This window comes from Prinia subflava, chromosome 11, assembly GCF_021018805.1.
Source record: "Prinia subflava isolate CZ2003 ecotype Zambia chromosome 11, Cam_Psub_1.2, whole genome shotgun sequence".
NCBI classification, from domain to species: domain Eukaryota; kingdom Metazoa; phylum Chordata; class Aves; order Passeriformes; family Cisticolidae; genus Prinia; species Prinia subflava.
The window spans coordinates 5,968,749-5,992,124 of NC_086257.1; the positions used below are offsets into that span (position 1 = coordinate 5,968,749).

General features: G+C 45.2%; 1 protein-coding gene across 1 annotated transcript in view; it reads right to left on the reverse strand.

Annotated features, from left to right (window-relative positions):
* The window catches only part of VPS8 (VPS8 subunit of CORVET complex), a 67,122-nt gene that overhangs the window by 21,110 nt on the left and 22,636 nt on the right, over nucleotides 1-23,376 (reverse strand). Inside the window, exons 21-37 of the mRNA XM_063407838.1 lie at nucleotides 21,490-21,712; nucleotides 20,679-20,768; nucleotides 19,467-19,518; nucleotides 19,166-19,208; nucleotides 18,368-18,440; nucleotides 16,402-16,521; nucleotides 15,799-15,870; nucleotides 13,292-13,411; nucleotides 12,324-12,380; nucleotides 11,874-11,956; nucleotides 10,477-10,561; nucleotides 9,397-9,495; nucleotides 6,396-6,485; nucleotides 5,917-5,963; nucleotides 1,906-2,047; nucleotides 1,194-1,283; nucleotides 724-766 (exon numbers count right to left, since the gene is read on the reverse strand). Of these exons, the coding sequence (XP_063263908.1) occupies nucleotides 724-766; nucleotides 1,194-1,283; nucleotides 1,906-2,047; nucleotides 5,917-5,963; nucleotides 6,396-6,485; nucleotides 9,397-9,495; nucleotides 10,477-10,561; nucleotides 11,874-11,956; nucleotides 12,324-12,380; nucleotides 13,292-13,411; nucleotides 15,799-15,870; nucleotides 16,402-16,521; nucleotides 18,368-18,440; nucleotides 19,166-19,208; nucleotides 19,467-19,518; nucleotides 20,679-20,768; nucleotides 21,490-21,712 (1,529 nt within the window). The remainder of the gene's footprint in view (nucleotides 1-723; nucleotides 767-1,193; nucleotides 1,284-1,905; nucleotides 2,048-5,916; nucleotides 5,964-6,395; nucleotides 6,486-9,396; nucleotides 9,496-10,476; nucleotides 10,562-11,873; nucleotides 11,957-12,323; nucleotides 12,381-13,291; nucleotides 13,412-15,798; nucleotides 15,871-16,401; nucleotides 16,522-18,367; nucleotides 18,441-19,165; nucleotides 19,209-19,466; nucleotides 19,519-20,678; nucleotides 20,769-21,489; nucleotides 21,713-23,376) is intronic.

The window sequence follows — 23,376 nt, forward strand, 5'->3', positions numbered from 1 at the left end:
GACAAGTTAACTCCCATTAGATAAGTTAACTATCAAACCTTCTGCAAAATAAAATCCTGCTGTTCATTTGAAGTCTGCTCACTGCTGTCAGCAACTACATTATAAAGACAAGTTCTGATTTTTGGCACTTTTCCTGAATAGCACAATAAATTGGGCAAGTAAAACATTTCATTTAATCAAATAAGGAAGATCTTAGCTGTGGTTTAGGATACAATTAAGTAACAACTATGGGCATTGCATTTAATTAGGTGCCCATGAGTCCCTGGGCTAGTGAACAGCACATCTGTGCATACACTCATTTTCTGTGGGCAGAACATTCTTGTTTATGTATCTGAGAAATTTGCTTTCAAAAAAGCTATTCCCAGCTGTCTCCCCTCACTGTTCCCATACAATGGCAGCTGAAGCTCAGTAATGAGTTTGATGGATTCTGACACAGGAAATGTGGTTGGTAAGCCAGTGAGAGGAGCAGTCCCAATGGGAAAGGCTGACAGGGCAGCTGACCACACACCCCAACCATCCCTCACAGTGCTCGAGGTCTCTACCAGCATCAGAGCACAGAGTGAGGGAGGGTCACCCAAATAAATACCACATGAACTGTGTCACTACAATGCTGGAAACCTGAAACAGTCTCATTATAGCAGGTGACAGACACAAGCACTTCACATTTTTGTATTTATGTGTCTGTTATTAATAGAAAATGGAATTTAACTCTGTAAGACTTACTTTCATCATCTTGAGTAAGCATCAGCAACTTGCTCTGCAATTGCTGAAACAAAAGAGAGAACACAGAACAGTCAGCTTGGGAGTTTACTCCCCAAAATCCTGATAGAAATGTTTGTCAAAGGTGTGGTTACACAGGCTCGTCCCCCTTTTCCTCCCCAGCACAACTAACATGGCATAAACATCTTCCCAAATATGGAAAGGAAAGCAGGAGCTGAAAGATGATTTTTGGCTATGAAAAACAAATTTCAGTATCTATTATTTTCTAAATGTTTGAAGACTTGTCAGAAAAATATACTGATGTTCTGAGTATGTAGACACCTCAATTTATTGGTATTTGACAGAAGGCAAATGCTTCCATGGATTCTAGTGGGAAACAAATTGAGGAACAAGGACAACATCTAACCTGAGCAGAGGCCACCATGCTGATGGCATGGCAACAATGCCACATTCAGGATTTGGGAGTACTGTACCTCGAGCATAACCAAAAAGGCACCATGGATATCTCCCTTCTTCTCCAGTAAATACGAGGAAGCCTCATGGAGCTGATGTTTTTGGGTTATCTGAGTTGAAAGCAAAAACAGAAAAAAAAAAGGTGAATGTCTGCCTGAAGAAAGCTGCCAGTGTTTGTTTATCCACAAGACAATGCCAAGCAGATGGCTAGGGCTGGAAGTGCCTGTGCTCACAGGCACCTTACCCAGGCTGAGCAGCTCTCCTGCACCTCCTTTTATTCCTCAGCTTGCACTGCTGCCACCACCAGCACTCAAAAATTACTGGTACAATTTCCATACAGAGAAGGAACAATTGCTCTCCCAGCACAAAGCAGAGTTTGGCAGCGTTGCTTTCCAAAAACCCCAGGTCCATGATTTCATATACCCCCAACATGATTAATTAGCAGCAACACAGCCACCCTCTACTCTGCAGTTTCTCAGCAGCTTCAGAGCACTAACAGCCCTTTCTTATTAGCCCTGAGACCCAACTCAGTGTTAGTCTATTAAATACATCCAACTGTGCTGCAGAAGAGCAGTTTAGCAGCTCAGAGGGACAGAGACTGCTAGAAACAGATGGAAGAGCATCCAAGAACTAATCCAAGCCTAAAGTAAAGTACCTTTACAGCAGTTTAAAAGGATAGGAGCTGATTTGAATGCATCCCATGGCCCCTGTTGTCATACATCTCTCTCCTACCTGGATGGTTTCCTCCAGCCTGCAGTATTCCAGAACTTTGAGTGTCTCCAAAACCTGGTCAGGGCTGTACTGACAGAGCAGCTCGATGAACTGCTCAGTGATAGAGGGTGGGAGGTGGAGCAAGTCTTGGTTAATGCCTTCTCTGGAATAAAACAGGCACAAGAGACCAAAATCAAATTCTAGCCCAGAAATTTGTCTGGGAAGAAGAGTTTCTTATTCAGTTGTGTGTTGTCTTTTATCCTTAATAGAGAAGTTTAAAAATCTGGTTTTAGGAGGAAAATTATGCTGTTTCTACTAGTTACTGGTGCTGGAGGTCCTTCAGCAGTCATTTCATTTGTTCCACAACACATCCTCCTGATGCCTCAGTACAAACTGAACAAAAGATCCCTGTGAAGAAAGAGACCAGCACAGATCCATCTCCAGCAACTCCATGCAAAGAGGCACAAAGAATTAGCCTCATTTCCTCAATGAAACCTTATAGTCTGAGTGCTCTGTTCAGATCCTGACTGTGTCCTACAGACCTGCTCTGCATGTGTTTGAGGAAACGTTTTGTTGCTTTTTGCTTATTGTTCCTGAAATTCTTCTTTGACTTCCTCTACCACGTTTTAATGTTTCATCCCTTTGATCTACCTCACTGAGAAAGGAACTCATACTTCATTTAGAGAAACATGCCCATTTTCCAATCTCTGGGCTCATTATTAAGCAAACTTCTCATGTGCAGAAACAGGAGAACAGAATTGTGAGCAGTGCCCATGTCCCTTTGTCCTGACAGTTTCCTACTGATCTTGTTTTTTAGAAGAGCAACATGAAGGAAGAGACTTCAGAGCGAGGAGGGAAAGGGTGATGCTTTCCTGGAGTCAGCCACAGCACCTGCAACCCTGAAATGAACAGCAGCTCTCTGCCACTGCATGTTATGCCTCCCATGGCAGTTCTAGGACTGGTGCATCACACAGAGAAACAGTGGAAGTTTATCCTGGCTACAAAACAGGGGCGTCTGCTGAAGCTCCTGCTAGGAAAGGAAATGGATCAGGGTGTATTTATTGAGTTTTATTACCTTTCTGAACACAAATTCCTAAGCAGGAGAAGATCTGTTAGTGTGCAAACCCTACAGCTGTGGGATGGAAAAGGTCTGCTATCCAATATCCTCTGTTTCCTGGGAGTTACAAAAAGCACATCACCATTCAAGAAAGGCCAGGAGAATGCTGGGGCTTGAGCAAGCCAAGAGAGCAGCTTACTGTGATTACAATGATTATAAATGCAACATGCCCAGAATAAAAACCTCACCCACATACTGATCACAGTGTGCAAAGTATGAGCACAACTCTGTGCCTAAACTGGTGTGTTCTGACAGCAAAGAATGGACCTCGAAGGACCAAACAAGAACCCTGAATTCTGCATTCAACATCCACTCCTCCTACAAACTCCCCCAGTGCCTGCTAGGGAGTGAGTGCTCTCCTCTTTCTATGAGTAGACTAAAATAAAACACTTTCTATCTAAAATTATCTCTTGTCTGCCAAGACAGGAAAAATGGCAAGTTATGCATCTACAGCATGAGAGTAAACTTCAAGTCTGGAAATAACTCTGGCACCAAGTATTCATTATTTCATGAGCAAGCTCACCCTTCCCTCGGCCATTTATTTCATCAAGAAATGCAGAGAAGAGACAATGGAAGGAAAGCTGGATTTTGATACTTTCTGAAACTAATCGACAGTCCTGAGACTTGCAGGTCCTGCTCATTTCCATGGCATTGTGTTCACTCCAATATAACCATATTCAACGTCTCCCCTGCCACAGTCTTTCCAAAATGCAAGAGAAGCACTGGTTTCTCATAAAACCTGGCCAAGGGAGCCCTGCAAGTGTCACAGGCAGCTGGGCACAGAGGAGAGCCCTTGGGGCAAACCCTCATGGTTTAGGAGCCTGTTACTACATTTATAAACCCAGAACACTGTGTTGCTAAATAAGTAAATATTGTTGGTATAATACATAAACACAAATGACAGCAGACAATGCTTCGCTGTGTTGGGTTTTTTTAGAGGAAAAACCTCAAGAGTTTAAAATGGAAATGTAGCAAAGACTGTGATTAATGAGCTGAGCAATCCCTACTACGCTCTCTGTTTCCTGGGGCTGCTTTACGCTACAAACATTCAGACATTTGGTTTTAATTTCCCCAGGCAATTCCTGTTAACCCTGTTTCCTCCCTTCCCCCTTCCACCTCCTTAAAAATAAATCTCTAGCTAAATTAAATGGGCCAAATTAATCCCTAATGCAATTCCACTAACTCGGATAGTTAGACCAGCATGATGAGTCCTGTCCCCATATGATCAAGCAATCATTTGTCTCTGAGACCTTCAAAAGCTCATTTACTGCTCTGAGAATCTTTATTTTGACAAGAATTTTGCTTCACAAAACCATATAAACATTTAGATTGGATGAAAAGAGACAGATGTTGCAGGACAGCCTAATCACTATTTTATGTACAAATATACTACAAAGTGTGGGTGCATCTGCAGTTAGGTCTGCAGAGCAAGATTTCCCCTCCTTCCCTGCCTCTCCCAGGATACAGTTCAGCTCCTTCCAATAGGTCTGTGAAGAAGAAGTCTTCACAGCACTGAGAACAGACTCAGGATCTGAGGGTTATTAAGAAAAAGCCACGTGGCCTAGTGCAGCACATGGAACATCATCCTTGAGGGAAAAGCAGAGACCTGTGGGAAGATCAGATGCAGAACATTGTCTCCCATTGCTGCTTTGAACACATCAGCTGCTGCCTGTGATCAGAAGGCAACCACAGAAGAAACGGGTCCATTTAGTTCTAATTATGGTAGAGTGAAATTAGATATGTTTATTACTCAGAGATTATGGGAGGCACTCTGTGCATAAGTTTAGAATCCAGGTTAATTACTACCTTCACTGGCTCCAAGTGATACCACAGCATAAACAAAGTCCCACTTAACATCTAGCTGGGCTTCATTTCTGCTTAACTTCCTTTTTCCCCCAATTAATCGCTGATTAACTAAATCATCTGATTTCTTTCCTATAAAACCCAACCAAGATATTTTTGATTTTGTTTTGACCCCACAGAAAACAGGAGGTGTGGAAATTAACACTTTCCACACAAACATGTCTGTAAAACTCAGGAAATAACAAAATGTATGTTTGAGGTTTTGGCTTTGGTTGGTTGGTTTTTTTTCCTTAATTTACATGCTAACAAAATCCAAGAGGTAAATGTTAATTCCAGGTTCTGGCTTCCAAAGCACGCTTTTTATTCCACTTCAACAAAAACTGAAACATGGACACTTGGATTTCAATATTGCCTCTTCCTACTTCTCATCTTCATTAAGCACAAATTAACTAATTGACAAACCAAGATCTCTCCTTCAGTTGCATTAACAATTGTATGGAAGCAACTGGAGCTGTGCATATATAAATGTCTTGTAGCACTTGATTCTGATTTTACAGAAAGAGAACACAGTGCTGAAGCACTGAAAGAACAGGAGCAGATGGAGAAAGCAAGTAGTTAAAAAGAGGAGCTTGCAGTGAAATATGGCAGCAGCTCTGAAACAAGACAGAAAATAAAAATGTCAGTTAACCAAAATACTCTTCTGTTTATGGAGCACCTCAGTCAAGTAACCAAAGCAGTGGGTTGAGAAGAGAAGCTGCCATTGCTGAGAAGGAAAATGGATGCTTCAGCCCCAGAGTAACCTCTCCATAGCCCTGTGGAGCAGCTGGAGCAGCAGTGCCCAAGCTCCCCCCACATGCCAGAGGCAGCACATTGCATGCACTGGAGCCCACAGCACTTCCCAGGCAGGGAGCTGGCAGGGACTGCCCTGAAGGATGCTCCCCACAATGCTTCTTTTGGGCTGTCCTTCTCAGCTTGGGGCACCCTGAGGAGCAGGTCACCTTTCCTAAGCCAGATCTTGGCCATAGGCTGGCTAGTGATGCACTGTTTCAAAGAACTGATTTTAGTCCATGTTTTCAAGCTGCAGCTTGTAAACAGTCCCATTTTCTACATACCTTGGATCAAGGAGACTCCTCAGGAACTGGAAGAGCAAGAACTGGTCCTGTACAACAGGAGGAGACAGAGTATTGCTATTTTAAGTATTGTGCTGTAAAACAGTGATCCTTGAACTATAACACTGAAGGAAATACAGTTCCCAGCTGCTCCTGCTGCAGGAGCTGCTTTAGGCACGTCTTGCACAAATACTGTGAGGATGTGTCTGCTGACAACAGCTCTGCTCTGGGACTCCAAGCCATACTGAACCCCAGCTAAAAGCTGCAACCAGCAGCTCTGAGCTTACACATTTTTATGGCCAGAACTCTACAAACAGGCCAAATAATTGAGATGTACCAATTCCTATCAGTGACCAGCTATAGCCTATCATTCTTCTGTTTCTGACACAGCAATAACTCACCATGACTCCCAGCAATCATTTCCTACAGGAATGATATCCCCCTGTACAGAAGCCCCAGACTAACCGAGTTTGCCACTTCACCTGCAGGTTTGAGATGATGCTCTCGATGTGCTCACTGAAGTGGATGGCTGCCAGGTCAGCTGCTTTACCTGGGCTCAGCATCAGCAGCTCCTTTGGGGGAAACACAAGCAAATGAGTTCCTTTTGATTTCTCAGGCAATGTAATTATGCAGCATCACAGAGCCCATCCATACTGTAACTGCACCTTTGCCTAGGTGCAAGTGTAAGATAACAAACACCATTGCACACAGAGAGGTGTAGAAAAAACAGAAGAAGGTAAAGCTGGTAAAAAGGGATTTTTCACAGTTGATGTTTTTGCTCCACACAAGGCCTTGAAGAGTACAAAACTCTTCACACCAAGAACCCATCTCAGTTCTAAGGAGAGGAAGTTATTCATCAAGTTTTCTGACAACTGCCTTTACCCCCTGCCAACAAGATATTCCCAGTGCCAACTGTGAGCCAGCAGGAAAGGGGAAACAACCAACCCTTGGGAATTTCTCAGTCCCATGGAAACAGAGTTTAACTGGCTGGAACTGAACCAAACCAGAGGTTTAAAAGCAAGTTTCCTGTCATTGTTCACCATAATTGATACCTGTCCAGACATGAAAAAGCAATTTCTTTATTGTAATACAAGGAAACAAAATTTGTGTAGATGTCTGTGGGTTTGCTTTCTGTCAAGCTTGAGCTAAAAGGCTTCATATCACACAAGTTTACACAACCTCCAATGTGAGCTTTTTGCTTCTAACCCTTCCAAATGCATCCACACTTCCAAATAAATGAGAAGCAACTGCTGCAAAACAATACTGTGTACCTGGTAATCCTTCCCAAAAGCCCCTGCTGAACCTAAAAATGAGAAAATATTTCCTTACTGAACAAAACCAACTGTTACAGCAGTAAAGGAAGTTTTCAGAAATGTACATCTGGAAGAAAACCCAAACTGAAGAAGTTCCTTAGCAGTAGCTTGGCCTCCAGACAGACATAGCAGCCACTGAATACAGCCAATGCCAGCAGCAGACTGGGGCAAAAGGAAGCAAGGAAGAGCCTGACCACTCCACGAGCTCTTTAGGAAGAGCTGTCACAGATGATGCCTTTGGTGAGGCTTCCAAAGGCAAACCTGCCTACTCCACAAGAAGCTCTGCAGCGTTTGACCCCACAGCTCAGCCCTTCACTGCCTCCCCACGACTCCTTCACCTCACAAACCCAGGCAGCCCAAAGCACCCAGGAGATCTTAAGCCCAGCAGTGCAGAGGGACACGAAGGATGCAGTAGGACTGCCCTAATCTATTTCTCTCTCTGGACAAACCCTCCCTGGGAGTCTCCAGGACTGCCAGGCTGGAGGGAGCTGGCCCTATCTCCCTGTCTGGAATCAGTGTAACCTCCAGAGCCCATCCCCCAGCAGAACGTTTGGTGCTGGGGTTTCTGTCCTCTCCCAGGTCTGCACAACCTGCAGACACCATACTGCTCAGACAGCCCTTGAGGGACAGTACTGGCACACTGCATGTGGGTATGAGGGTAGAAAAGGACCGTGACTGAAGAGAACAGTTTAATTTTTAAAGATAAACATCAAGGAACAATGGCTGTGGGATAATGGGGAAAATGAAAAGTGGCACTGATCACAAACCCCACTTTCTGCCATACAATCAGCAGGAAATCCTCTCCAGACACTGCTAGTTTTGCCTGAAGAGGCTGTTTTGCTGCATTCATGCCTCAGCAAATGGCAGCTGTCCTAAGAGCTGGAATCACAACTTCACCCCAGTAAAGTAAACTATTATTTACTGTTCCAAGTCTTCTGAATGTCTGAGAGTGGGATTAACACAATGGAAAAGGACAAAAGCCCACAGCAGCCACCAGGCTGCTAAACCACACAGTTTACCAATCCTGGGAAACAGAAGATGCCAAAATGAATCAGGGAGCTGATCTTGGTGACAGCACCTAAGAAAGGTGACCCACAGAACCCATCACCTGCCCAGCAGCTCTCTGGGGAACCAGGGATGCAGCAGAAGGAAGCAGACACAAGAAGCAGCACAGCAGACAGCAGCTTGCCCAAACTGGAACCCCAGCTGCTCTGCTGAAGTTGCAATGAGCCAGGCCTGCTCAGTCCCAGCATAACCAATCCCACCAGTCCCACAGCTCTGCCAGTGCCTCTGGAGAGGGGCTGTGAGCTCAGTGAGCCACATGTCAGACAGCTGCACTCACAAGGATTCTTTGTGCATTGCCTTTTGAATCACTCTCCCTCTTGGTCCATTTTCTCATTAGTCATGCACTACTTGCAGATGCTGGTAGAAGCTAAAAGTACTCTGGATGTGCCCATTAGCTTTTTGTCTGCCTCACAGGATATAGTTTCATGGTCATTTTCTGCTAAGGAGTGTGGTCTGCAAGGCTTATTTTACAGACAGAATTATTTTCCTGACTTACCTCCAGATCACCCTGGTGGGGACTGAGAGCACCTTACAGGAACTAGAAACATTATAGAATCCCCAAATCTACTGACTGGACAGTCATTTCAGACATCTTCATCCCTAGAAGCTGACAAAGACTGAAGACATGGGAAAATTATTAGCTGGAGAATTCTAGCAGCAGCCTGTGTCTTTCAGAGAACTCCTGAGCCCATCGTCCCCCAGGTTAGCAGGGCCAGGCCACCAGGCTGAATGCACTGATCAGTGTGAGGAATCAGGATGAGGAGCTGGATCCCACAGCCTGTGAGGTCAGCGATGTCCATATCCTGCCTTGCTGCTGCTGCATGCTTGGGAGGTGGAACCTTGCTAATGGATCCCTCTCTCGCTCCACAGCACTCATTACCCAACACCCTGAGAAGGCTCCATTAGCCAAAGAGCAGCACTTGAAAGCAGGAAGCCACGGAAGCCAGCCTGAATGTGAGAGAGGCACTTACAGGAACGTGTGAGAGCCCTGAGCTTACGCCAGAGCTGTCTCAACAGCTGTGACTCAGCACTGGCCACTTGTGCTTATGGCAGAGCAGCCAGCAGACCCCAGAGGGACCCTGGGTGCAGGATATACTGTACCTACCTCTATATGGTCCAGAGCTTTCTGCCACACCAGCTGCTTCTCCTCAGCACTGTAGCCAGGCATGGACAGGATGTTGTGGATGTAGTTGAAAACCTCCTCCTGTAAGGCACAAACCCATAAATGCTGCAGTGTGTTCTGCAGCACCACTGACACCACTGGCTTTTGGAAACGAGAGTGTTTCCAACAGCCTTGGGATGACCTCAGGGCTAGTCCTCTCCAAGCAGCTCAGGAGCAGTTATGTGCACAGAGGCTGTGTGTCCCTAAAGAGTTCCTGAACAACTGCAAGGAAAAGAGAGCCAGGAGGAACCTGATGCTAATGTGTTAAGCACTGAGGTCAAAGAGAATTTTCTTCCCTTACTAGAAATGTCTCCTTCTTGCCCACAGGGAGAAAGGACAGGGCATCACTTGAGCTAGGAGCACAGGCAGAGAGAACATTCTGGCAGAGGGTAGCTCAGTTTTCCCAGCACATTCCTGAGCTCCTCCCTGACATTGGCTCTCCTGCACTGTCCCCAGCTCAGGTGCTCTCCTGTGTTACGGTTTGTGACCACCTCACTATCACAACCTCCTCTTCTAACCATGTTCACCCGCACCATGTTCAACACTGTAGGTTTATAAGGACCTGGCAAGGACACATTTGCCATACTCTCATCCCAACTTCTGCTGGTGATAGGGAAGGGAATACCTCAAAAACTGTGGCAGGTATGCATGATGAAGGCAATGGCAGAGAGATATAAAGGACACAGAGCCTGTTTCCAGGGGAAGAAATGTGGAGACCAATGGCAGAAACAAAGAAGTACTGCAGTTAGCCACATCTGCAGTAAATCCCACCTGCACTCAGGTTTGATGTACCAGCACTACATTTAAAAATAAAGGAAAACTCTGAAACTTCAAAAAAAAATCAGCTCCTCTCCACTAAACAAACACAAACAGCTTTGACTAAAACTAAGAAACCTCAAGGTTAAGAGCATTTTTAAGGTAATTATGCTGGAAGAACAAGGCAGCTGTGCCAAGTCAGTGTGGCCAGCAGGACAGGCTGCATGGCCATGAAGCAGGAAGGCCAGGAGCACCAGAGCCACTCACCTTCCTCAGGGGATCCCGCAGGTAACAGCCGATGATTTTGTCATAGCGAAGCTGCCGTTCATACATGAACTCACAAATCTGATAGCTGAAAGGAAGGGAAACTTCCCACGTCAGGAAAACACTCAGCTGAGCCAGCACAACAGACAGGCAGCATTTGGGAGTGTCTGTCTTTAGGGTTTTCAGCACACAGGCTGGGTGGCTTCAGTGTGCTGGCGTGCCATTTGTACCAGCCTCAGGCCAACCTGCCCATCACCTTCCCTCTTCTGGGAAATTATCACACAGAACAGACAGAAGTGGAGTTACTAAGGGGAGAGGCAAGGGACAGAGGACAACAAGTCTTAATGAAATCAGGTCTCACAGGTTCTGCTGCCAGAGATGATCTTCCCTGTTTCCACAACACTCTGCTCGAAGCTAGGTCAATCCACTACACTAACTTGAAGAAATTCACTGAACATGACTCAACAATGCGTTATGACACAGCTTCCTACCTTCACATTTTAATAAACATCTTCAGTATTTTGAGACTTTAGATAAAATCAGATGTAACTGAGTCAAACCAAATGAAGAGTCTAATAATTAATATTACACTTAATAATACTTAATTAATACTTAATTACAATTAATATAGCTCTTTCAGCTCTGATGGAAATGGCTGAGCTGGGGGGTCTGGCTATCAAATTCTCTGAAGTAAGGAGAAAAAATGTGCTTATTGAATCTGAAAAATTTGATTGAGTTACTCCTTTTAGGACACACAGGAGAAGAGGCATGGCACCCCCCCACTGCTCTCCCTCTGGGCCTTTGTAGCATGGTGGATTCATTCATGTGACACCCAAACTCACAGCCTGGATGAAGATGCCCTCCCTGGCTGGCTCTGCTCTGGCATGCCAGACTCTTTCTGGAATCATAAAGCATCTAAAGGAGATGCTGGAAATTTTCAGCCTTTCCAGACACAGTTTTTGTCTCTCCTACTCAATTCTAAAATGAGTACCATGGGGGTGGCTCCAGACCCCTTTGTGCTTTTAAATCCACCTGTGGGTCTCACCCCAACCAGGCATCTCCATCTACCAGGGGAAGAGCATTCCACTGTACAACTGCACCTCTGAACACAGCCCGGGCTCTAGGATAGGGAATGTCAAATCTCATCAAGTCCCACAGGGTTTCTCCTGAAGGGTTTCCACAGCTCTACCTCTTCTGTTCTTAACAATGCTTTCTCTGAGAACACCCAGGAAAGAAAATTTGGGACTAAATGTGAACATCCTAAATGAAGCATAATGTGAATGCACAGGAAAAAATAACCCCAAACATAGTTGCAAAGTAGAAACAAGAAAAGTGAAGCCAAAAAAGAGCTGTGGAAGACATTTAAAGGCAGTTTATACATATTGTGGCCAGCAACTTACAACTCAGCCTTCTCTGCCATTTGGATAAGGCGGCTCTCTTCAAACTGCACAATCCCTCCAGCCTGGAGCAGCTCTAGAAGGACCTGCAGAGATGGAACAGGAGTTATTTACAGGGCAGCAACAGCAGCTGAACAGCCAGTGCCACTACAAGTACACTGCTCCTGCTCCACTAAACATGGTAAGAACAGGGGGCTGACTGATTTGTTAACTGATTGTGCTTTAACTAGGAAGGTCACAAGCTTATGAGAACTTTCCTGCCTCTGTTCTTGGTCCTGAAGGCAGCGCTGGGGGGGGACCCTTCCCTCCCGCTGTGCCCAGCACTGCCCAATATTCCCCTGCCCATGTCTTTGGCATGTCACCCAACGCTCATACTCACTCCCAAGGCCAAGTTCTGCTCCACAGCCTGGCCCTGCCTGGAGCTCCAAGGAGCATTCCCTGCCAGGCCCTCACCTGCTGCCTCTCGGAATGGCGCGAGTCATCATCCGGGCTGCACAGGAACTCCAGCACCTGCCAGGGTAGAGCTTGGGGTGAGCCAGGCCTGGCCGGCACAGCCTGAGCATCAGCAGTGGCAACAGCAAATCCCACACAACAGCGCCACCTGAATGCACCTGGAACCAAACTGGGAACACTGGAACAGCAGAGAACTGCTGAAAGACTCCTCAGAGGGAAACACAGTACTCTCCACCAGGATCTAGAACCAAACTTCAGGGAACCCAGGGAATACAGAAGAGCTCAGGGAACCCCATGTTTCTGCTTCAGACTACACACCAAACAGCTGCCATCACAACACTGACCCTCTCTCCTGGACTGTGCCACCCCATCAGGAAAACAGGAAATTATATAATTCATAAAATTTAATATATGTAGAATGAAAGTGTTTAATCCAAATCTGCTTAGCCTCCACAGAGTTCTTCAGTCTTAAATTAGGACTAAGGACATATATATATATATATCCCTATTATCATCACAGCACAACTCCTGTAGCCAGTGAAGCCTCCTCCTCAGTCCCAGGAATTTCTGGGACTCTAAGATGGGATACAAAGTTAACTCATTTGCATTGGTGCAAATGCCTTTTTCAAACAGCAGAGACGGTAGTGGCCACCTGAATTAAAAATTACCAACTAATTCATGTGCTCTATAAGCTCATTAATGTAATTTTAGTTGCCACCCCTTATCCCAGACTGGCTTGGGTTGGAAGTGACCTTAAGGCCCATCCAGTTCCATCCCTCTTCCACTAGGTCAGACTGCTCAGAGCTTCATCGAGCCTGGCCTCAAACACTTCCACTCTGCTCCTGGGAAACAGCAATGGCCCAGCAAGATGGTTATAATGCACCAGTACCCCAGACCTGCTCCAGTCTACAGCACTGGCCATGCTTTCTGCATCCTGCTGGGAATGTGACACGCTCAGGAACACCCACCTGGTCAAACAGTGTCCTGTTGACAAACAAGGTGTTGTTGGGCTTGGCCAGCTGCCGGGCAAGGAAGGTAAAGAGACAGCCGACCTGTGATGGGGTGAAGTCAGAGTTCTCCACCATGACCTGAAAAATGTCGGAGAGAAAAGGGAAAAATAAGCCCACAAGGGAATGATTCTGCAGCTGCTTTGGGAAAGTAACTGGGACAAGAAGAAATCTCTGTGAGCCAGCATGTGTCCCCCTAGCCCAGACACCTCCTGGTGTTAAAGCACTTCTGTCCCAAAGCTAAGGAGGCTCCACCTCTCTGTCATAAACTCAAGGGAAGAATTCTTGCATGTCCCTGCTTTTCAGGTGTGAAGAGGCTCCAAACCCACGTTTATCTCTGCCTCTGTAGCCTGTGTTGATCACGGGATATGGAACAGCTTCTGAGCAGAGAAATATTCTCACATTGTTAAAGTATAATTATTATAGGAAAAAACAACCCCAAACACCTCATTTCAAGCCCCAGGCACTCACCACTTCAACAGTGGCATGCAAAGAATTACTCTAATAGCTAAGAAATGACTGCAGGTTTGGGAAAAAGCTTTTCTCACATTATATTAGCATTATCTAACTATATTTAGAAAAATTTCTGGCTCTGCTGACTTGAAATTACAGAAAAAAGGAATATCTAAGAGTCACTACAAAAGGGATTAGAAACCAAAGAAGTGCTTTTCACCTGTCTGGAGTAAAAACCACGAGCCTGATGTGTCCTGAATTGGTGTCTCCTGCTTTAAAAAAATTCCTAAACCGTACATGAAAGTGAAATGCCCGTTTGGAGAGCCCTCTCTAAGAGCAGTGTTTAAGTTGGGAAGAAATCCATCACCTGGACAACTCTGTCAGCAGAGATCTAAGAAGTGCTGTAGCAAAGCCTCACCATGGAGCAGCTCACAGTTTATAACCTCATTCAGTTGGAGCTGGGGGGAGTCAATTGATTTCTTCCAGTGACCCGGAGTTCCAGACCCCCAAGAGATGCTAATGGTTTTGTGACACAGTGAGGCAGGCAGGCCAGACACATTAGAGAATCAAGCAGAGCTCTGCTTGAGACACCAGCTAATGTAATCATTCTTTTTCAGTTTTCATTTTCCGTCTCAAAAGGCCATTTCTTACAGGAGCCCAGTCAGAACAGCACTACCTAACACCGTTAAAAAATTATTCACTGAAATATCTGGAGTGTTTTATTAATTTTAGCTCTGTTTTTCACAAACTGGGTCCTTGTCAGTCTATGTGAAGGTGAACATACTGCACCCCTGGAATAGAGCAACTTCCCAGAGACTGCAGGCCAGCCACACAGATTATACATCTGGCAAAGTTTTGATCAGCATTAGCAGAATGTCTATATTCACCACACTACTTCAAAAGCACAGCTATTTCCTAGGAGTTTTCTTTATTGCTAATGACAAATTTAAACTGAAAGTTTCAAGAGTTTTTAAGTTTTATCCAAAAGGACAGCAGATTTCAGACCAAAGAACAGACAGTTTTTGTAACACCACACTGTTTGCCTGAAGATGCAATGCTGCAGCCCTTCCCAAGCTGTCCTCCCGTGCTGCTGGTGCCATGGCAGGAACACATTCCCAGCAGCTCTGGAACACAGCTGCAGTGTGCCACCTCCTGCCAACAGCAGCTCAGGACACAAACCAGCGGGGCTGAGCCAGCACAGGGCAAAAATACTCCTCAGAGCCACATCCTGCTTGGGCAGGCTCACAAAACCCCTCACAGTGGCATTGTGTCAGCCCACTGCAGCAGCACTGCCACCCAAGCCACTCACTGTGCCCTTGTCTCATCTATCAGTGATGACAGGGACAGGGAAATACCACTTATGGTATGTTTATACATAAACAGCTCCCAAGTGGAGTCACTCGTGATTAATGGTGACAGCTTGGAGGGGAAAGCACACGGTGCTTGGCAGCGAGAGCTTTTAGTGGGAACATCCATGGCTGGGAAGGGGCTGGGGATGACAAGTGATTTCCAGAGCACCAGGCTGATCATTGACATTCCTCTCCTAAGCTAAAGATAGGCCTGTCATCCTGGAAATGCTGCATCCCCAACAGAGCATTTACAGGCACGGGGAGCAGGGATTCAGCAGAAAAGCAGTGGCACCCTGCCAAGCACAGGATACCTGGGACATTTTTACCTGCTCAGAAGGAATCAGGGAGTAGATTCAGAGAGAAGCAAATCAAAATAAGCTGAACGGTGCAGAGATGAGAAATTTGACAAAGTACCACCCAGGTGAAATTACAGGAAAGGAGACCTCTCTGTCAGCATATTAAAAGTGCATGAATCAACACTTCTGAATATCCAGCTGAGAGCTCTGGCTGAGGTGAATCCATGCTCCTGCCCAGCACCTTCTCAGAGGTGTTTTCCAGTCAGCTAAGGCAGGACTGGAAACACCTCCTCCAGATTACAGGCTGTACTGCAGAGCATTGCAAACCATCAGTAAGATACAAACATAGCTCATTTTTAGGCATACTCACTTTCAGAAGAATGTCCACAATTCTCTGTTGGTACTCCACAGCTTGCTTATCATTCTTAAAGTCTTCAAAAGTCTGCAAGAGGGAAAACACTGACACTTGGAGCAGAATCTCTCAGAAAGCAAAAACAAAGCAGCAGCCACATCACAAAGCAGACAATGTTAGTTTAAGTCCTTCTCTGCATATCTCTAAACAGTGGCTTCCAAGATATAATTTGCTCTTTTGTAACTACCAAAATGGTTTTTACACATTCAGGTAAAAGTAACAGGTCCAAACAGACATAGGAAATTCTAGAAATTTGGAAAGTAAGACAGATTTCCATGCAGGAGATAGAGACAGGTACTAGAACACCTTATAGATACATTATTCTTGTTTTACCTCTGTTGCCAGAACTTTCACTGTGTAATGCCATGTTCATCACTCTGTATTTAAGGCCACAAAGGACTACTGTGACTCCCTCTGATATTTTAGAGAGCAAGCACCAGAACTGTTCTTGCCCCAAGCCAGGAACTCCTGGTTTAGCTAAAGCATGGCTTTATTGACAGGAACCCCAGTGATGACAGGAGAACTGGCACATTTTGCTCTCAGAAGGGCAGGGTGTCTCACCAGCGCCAGCACATTGAGGAACTCGCGCGTGTCGAAGTGCAGCAGGGTGCGCACGTAGGGATACACCTCCTCCTCCAGAGAGCCCTCGGCAGAGTGCAGCCGGATCAGGAACTCAAACACCTGCAGGGACACAGTGAGCAGACTGCCCATGGATCTCAGATCACTGGGAGCACAAGGGAAAGCAGCACTGGTATCTGCTTTGCACTTCAGATTTAAAGTCCCTTAGGAGTCCACCAATTCTTGTTTGACAATCTTCTGTTGCTTGTCAGCGCTCCTTAGACTCACCAATCAATTTAAGATCAATCAAAATTTAAGATCAAACAAAAATAAAGGCTTATTTATACTTGCAGACAGAAGCATGTGAAATTAGAAAACTCCCCTCCCCTTCCTGGCAGCTTTCCTGGGAAGCTGTGCAACTCCTCCTTATCCAGGGCACAGCTCCTCTCCTTGTCAGCAATTCACTTGGGAAGAGCCAGTCAATTTGCACCCTCGCTGTGAGGCACAAAGCTTTTGGCACTGCAAAGACTCAGTGAGATGCTTTTCAACTCTGTCTCTTCCACTGACTTTGAAATGAAATTTGAGGGCGTCTTCCAAAATAAACTCCCTTTACTGAGCCCCTGACAGGAGTGTCCAGACCATCCCAGGGAGCCAAGAGGGCAGTGCCAGCTGCAGGAGTCTCACCCAGGCTCACAGCAGAGCTGGCTGCCAGCAGGAAGGGAGCAGGCAGCTCCAGGCTGGAGCAGCAGTCACAAAGACGTGTTGGGTACACACTGGGATCCCACGGACATCTGACAGGCCATGTGCTCTCCCACCCACCCTCTCCAAGTGCCATGTTCATTTACTCCTGTTCTGAGTTAATTTCCTGTCAGCACAGTGGCAGTGAATCCAGCAGGAATTAGCAGCTTGCCTTTCAGATCCACACCTTCCCTGCTGGCCTCCTGATCCCAATCTAGCAGCTAGGAATGCTTAAGAAAACAAAACAAACCCACCAGACAAAAAGGTGTTACTTAAGCCCAGCTCTCAGGAACACCACCAGGAACCCCAGGAAGGAGAGGCTGAAGGCTCTTCCCAGGGCTGCTGCTGCTCACTGGGCTCCTGCTTCCCCTCAGAGCCTGAGCAGGGCACAACCCAACAACTCAGAGAGGGCAACAGCCAGTGCCTGGCCCAGCAAAGTGGAGTGGACTGGTCTGCACAGCCTCTGAGGAAAGGGGCTGCAGGAACTCAGAGCAACCACATACATAGAGCTACAATAGTCCTGGACTAGGAAACAAAATCCAAACAGAAAAACCACAAACAAAAACCCGCTGCACATTCAAAAACCAGCTGTTCCATCATACTGCAAAGTGCAAAAGAAAAAGCACTTCCTCTCACTGGAACCCTGAAACTGAACTGAAATGCTAAAAACACACAAAAAAAAATTTGTCGTAAAACCAGACAGAAACTCGGGAATAAGTTTTGTGAGCACAAAAAGTGATGATCAGGAACATCTTCTGTTTGAAGAAATTGTCAGATTAGTCCAAAGGAGTCAAAAAGCCTTCAAGAAACCTAAAAGCAAAAGCTACTTAGAGACATTTCTCCCCAGTGTCAATCTCGTGTCACGTGCATTTGGAAACAGGAGAGACCCTCCCATATCTGACACGTTAAGTTTACAAGGAAGAAACAGCTACACATTTCTGGTGACTCTGTGGTAAAGAATAAGGCAAAAACCCAACCACTGAGAACTCTGTGTTCCCACACCCCAACTTACAATTGAAAGAAAAATATTACGTTTAAATGTTCAGACTGCAACAACTGATTTCATCCATTAAAAAATTACCTTTGTAATTACAGTGGGATATGCTCCTATCACCAAGACACAGTTGGTCACACTGATAATAGTTTTCCCTTGGAATCCCATGAAGTGAGACATATGCAGCTTCTTCTAAAAACCTCACATGGCAAAGCTGCCTTCCGAGAGGTTTCTCACCTGATTTTTCACCAGAGGTACCAGATCTTCAGCAATATCACCCAATGGATATGCACGGCCTGCCAAGCAGCAGCTACAGAAAAGGAGGGGAAAGGCATTTTAATATACCTGACATTAAAGACAATGAGAATTGTTCATTTTTTGACTTAATTTTCAGGATGCTCTTTACACAAGGCAAACCAATTTATTTTGTAAATCGTGAAAGCAAGAAGCATCCCAGGCAGCACTGCTGTTAATACACACTGAGCCAACACACTGCATGAACTTGCAGTCATTCCACAGCAGGAAAGTAATGGGAAAACTCAGTATCTCTCACGAAATTTTCAATTTTAGGAAGCTGGAGTAAGGCAGAAGCTAACTTCACAATCTTGCACAGACTCCAGAAAGAGGAATTCACTAATGAATCCCTCCTGTGCAAGCTCCTGCAAACGGCAGGGAACCCAGCAAGGAGCAGCTGAGCACAGCTATCCAAAAAAGCAGGGCAGAACATGGCCTGCTACAAAACACGAGGCTACAGAGCCCTTGGTCAAGGAGCTCTGTCTCACACACAGCAAAACCAAATTGTGAAATTAAAAATATACATCAATAGCAACTTGGGCTCCAATTTGATCCCTCCTATTCATGCACACCTTGTGCAACAGGAAGGGATTGTAAATTTAAGTGAGCTGTAGTGAGTACCCACTGCTATTTTATACAATCTCTCAGAACCTGAAGCTCCCAATAAGGTTCTGCTACTACAGCAAGTTTAAAATCTGGTGCCACCCTAGGCAACACCTCACACTTTCTGCAGGACCTTACCTTATATACACAAGCAGCTTGTTGCCCATCACCACCTGCTCATCTACAAAACAAAAATTATTTGTCACCCTTTCTTCACAAGACAAGAGACAGATGCAGTTCTTCTCCCACACAGAGTTCATCATAAAAAGCTGAGCAGCTTTCCACACAGTAAACAGTCTTCTAGAACACTCTTCTGTTCTCCAAGACCCTTATCTTGGGTATGTATTTCCTTTTTGCATCTCTTCATTGGAAGTGACTAGGGATATTCAAAATGTCAGGCATCACAACTAGAAACCTTAAAAGGGAAAGCATTCTGTACCTGTGAGAGACTTTCCAGCATTCAGTGGAGGAGCAATGACTTTGAACAGCTTCTGTAACAAGAAAAAAGGCAAGGCTCAAGCAGCTGGAAAAGCTCAAAGCAAAGAACCTGTGTGGTTCTAAAGCAGAGATCAGTGGGGTGCCTTCCACAGAAACTCTTTATCACCATGCCTTCTAATTAAAAGGCACAGAGGACTCCAAGACACAGCAAAAGATGCTTTTTACAGCTGGTTTTATGAAAAAATAGCTTTCCTTTCATCAGCTCTAACCCTGAGCACAGGCCACATTAAAGCAAAGCAATGTTCAGGAGTCCCAGAGGTCAGTCAGAGCATAACCCAACAGCCCCACATCCTGTTCCTGTATATTCTGTCACTAAACAAACCTTCCACTCACTCAGCAGGGTCACCAGAGCCTAGTTTGGGCATGTAGAACGAGGACTTGTCTAAACACTTGCCTCTAGAAAGCAAAGTTATTTGTACTCATACAGCCATTGTTCAGTCTTCAAAAGTCCTTTTTAAAATCATGACTGCCTAAAGAGCTTCCTTCCTTAGAAAAATCAAATGAGATTACAGCTGCTAAAACTTAGGCAGGTGAAGATTTTCCCATTCCAATGGTCCCAGCTCTCTATTTCAGCACTAGTGAGAAAACACCAGCAGTGCTTCCATGGTGAAACACAGTGTGGTTATAGAGCCATTGGCACACCTCCAGAATAACCAGCAGAATCAAGGGGACCTTCAGAGAGAGCCCTACAGTGAGTCCTGTGCTTCCTGCTGAGGAAGCAGGAAGAGATCTGCTGAGAGATCTCTTCCAAGTGCTCAGAACAAGGCCTGCCTTGAGCAAGGGCTGTTTCTGGCCTTTTGTATGAATTGTGTACATGCAGTCTCCTTAAATAATCATGTTATTATCTTCTGCTGCTTTCTCTTTTTATTTTATTAATGTGATAATATTTCCTGCCCTAATTCTGCAGAGGATTTCTGCCTCAGCAGGGAATTTGGTGGTCTAAAGCACAGTAGTTACAAATTACTTCTCTCCTCTCCTGCATCCAGTCAAATAAACTGCACATATCACACACGATTTCCCACTTGAAATGGAAATGAGCAAGAACGCAGAATACAGAGACTAAAATAAGGCTTTGGGGTTTGAAAGAAAGGAAGAAAGGAAGAATGTGTGCTGAACAGCCCAGTAACCCCTCCTGCAGGAGGGCCTCTCCTACCTCCATGGGACTGATGAAGTCGTTCATGCCGCTGTTGTAGACGTAGATCATGGCATCGTACAGGCGGTTTTCCCAGCATAGGAGAACCACCTGCAAGGCAGCAAAGCACAGCTCACAGCTCACCCTTTTCTCACTCCCCAGGCCCTGTCCTTGCACTTCCATCATCCAAGAGTACAACTTAAAGCAGAATGAGAATTTCCACTTTCAGAACCAGTCTCTGTGAAAACCCCAAACTCCCCAAAGGAGTGTCCAACTTATGGCTCGTGCAGCAAGCATGGAATCTGTCTAGATTCTAATATTCATATGAGATTAAAGAATACATTGTAAAAATACAGTTCTTCAAAAACCTTGCTTGCAGTAGTTTGGTTGGGTTAGTGAATCATAACATCAAGTTCCCAAGCAGCTTCACCCTTGAGATGGAAAGCCATGCCACCAGAAAATAGGACTGCTGAGCAGGAACACCTCCCTGCTCCACTACCTGCAGTGCAAAATCAAGTACCCAAGCTGCCAAACACAACTGCAGCTCTCCTGCAGCCTTTGATGTCAGGCAAGGTACTCAAAATGGGAAAGAGTAATTGGGGATAATCCTGAAGGATTTTCCACCACGTTCAGCTGCTGATGCATTAACCTAGGCCAGGACAAAAAAGTGAGGGAACAAAACCCAGCCACATTGTACAATTCCCACCTCACTGAATTTGCTCCCAGGGACACAGGGAAACCCCATATGCCATGCTATGCTTAGAAGCACAAGATGTTGTAACTGCTGATTTATTCAGAGGAGCTTAATACAGTAGGCAGCACAACCACTCACCTGCTGTATGTCTAAACTGGTGATGTCCATATGCACAATGCAGGCTTCCAAGTTCTCCAACCTGTTCTTGTCTTGGAAGTGAAGCAGTAAATCTTTCATCACTTGAGCTGTGATTCCCATCAGCTTATCACTCAAGATATATGGCTCCAAGCACTCCAGAAAGATGCCTTTGGCTACAGAGTTCTCACTCATCTTGTCATATATCTGGTTAAATAATAGATCCCTAGGAGAAAGGAGGAGTTTAGTCAAACAATTTTATTAAAATCTCCTTGCTCATCTACTTTCCAAGGACTCCAAATTAAACCCCATTTTCTCTGTATTTCCCAGGCTCTGGAACTGAATGCCCTGTTCAGCTCCTGCACTGAGGAGTTACACAGTATAAATCAGCTATGGATGTTGCAGCAAAAAAGTGCTGTTAGCAATGCCTTAAGTTTTAGCTTTCACATTTTCTAGATTCTGTACTGCATTGGTATATAACTCTGAACTTCATATAAAGTGTTAGCAAGTTCTCTAAACCAGCCTGAGAACCAAGGATACCATTGCAGCTTCAGGCCCAAAAAGTGCAAACAACAGCAAGTTGAGAGCAAGCTGGGAGGATGGGACTTCATAACCTGAAGCTGTAATTGGACAATTAACCCAAATATGTAAATGGAACTTGTAAAAGTGTGAGAACTCGTATCTGCTCATCCATCTTGGGTAGAGCCATGGCTAGGCTCTTGTAGTGCCCAAGGGGCATCCTTTGAAGGCCTTTTTAATAAATACCTTTACTCCTTTAACACTGCCTAGTCTCTGTTCTGGGCAGCCTCTCAAAGCATCGGTTTTCAGTAACTCCATCAGGACTGTAAGGCACCTGGAAAGCCCCTAGAGGAACACACAGCTCCTGCCCCTACCTTCACCAGCAGTCCCAGAGGGCCCCAGCTGCAGTCCAGAAGGTATCAGAGCCCAGGAATCCTTGGATCTGGCACACAGGCACGTAACTGAATAAAGGTGGTATTTTGCTTGTTTTAACACCTGAGTTAGGTGTTAAGAGATCTCTTATAGTTTTGTTCCATGGGGAAGGATCCCAGTGGGTCCAGACAGAGCTGCTTTTATGTTTGTCACTCTCCATCTCATCTGCTCGTGGTAGGAGGGTAAGGCTCTCTGGAAGAGCAGAGTTTTAGCACTGAGCTGGTGAGTTTTGGCCTGGGGCCAGCACTGGCACAGCGGGTTTAGCTCCTGTGTACCTTGAGTTCCAAACCCCCATCTTAACTGTTCTTGCTCCCTCTGTCACTTATTTTAGGTTTTGCAGTTTTTCTTACACATAAGTATTAAGACATGGGATGTGTATTCTCCTGTGAGAATATTGTGAGATATAGTCCTTTAGGTCTGGTACTGAAAAATTAGTGGGAGCCAACCTGAAAAGAGTCACCACTTCTAAAATCCAAACTTGTCAGATTCTCAGATAAAATGTGGCCAACTTATGAATAAGTTAATGATGAGACGTGGCCTGAATTCAGTAGTTTAGATAAGAAATTAATATCAAAACTGATATCTCACATATGTGAAGACAACTATTTTGAAGAATTAGAGTATGCCAGATTTCTTATGCTTTTATCATGTTATGTTTATTGTTATCAAGGGAAGTGATCAGGATGACAGGAAAATCTATCAAGGCAGGTTCTCGGTTCAAAGTAACTTTTCTTCCTTAACACATCAGTGCAAATTTAAGAGATGGTTTTGTGTGGGTACTGAGTTCCTGACTTTGGGACTGGGTTTTAGGCAGCAAAACCCTCTGAACTGTGATGTGATGTGTGCTATGGAATGATGGGATGCAATTCCTCTACACCACGTGGTGTTACAGGAAACAGCACTGGGGCTACCTGGGGGACAGGCCCACAAGCCCAGACT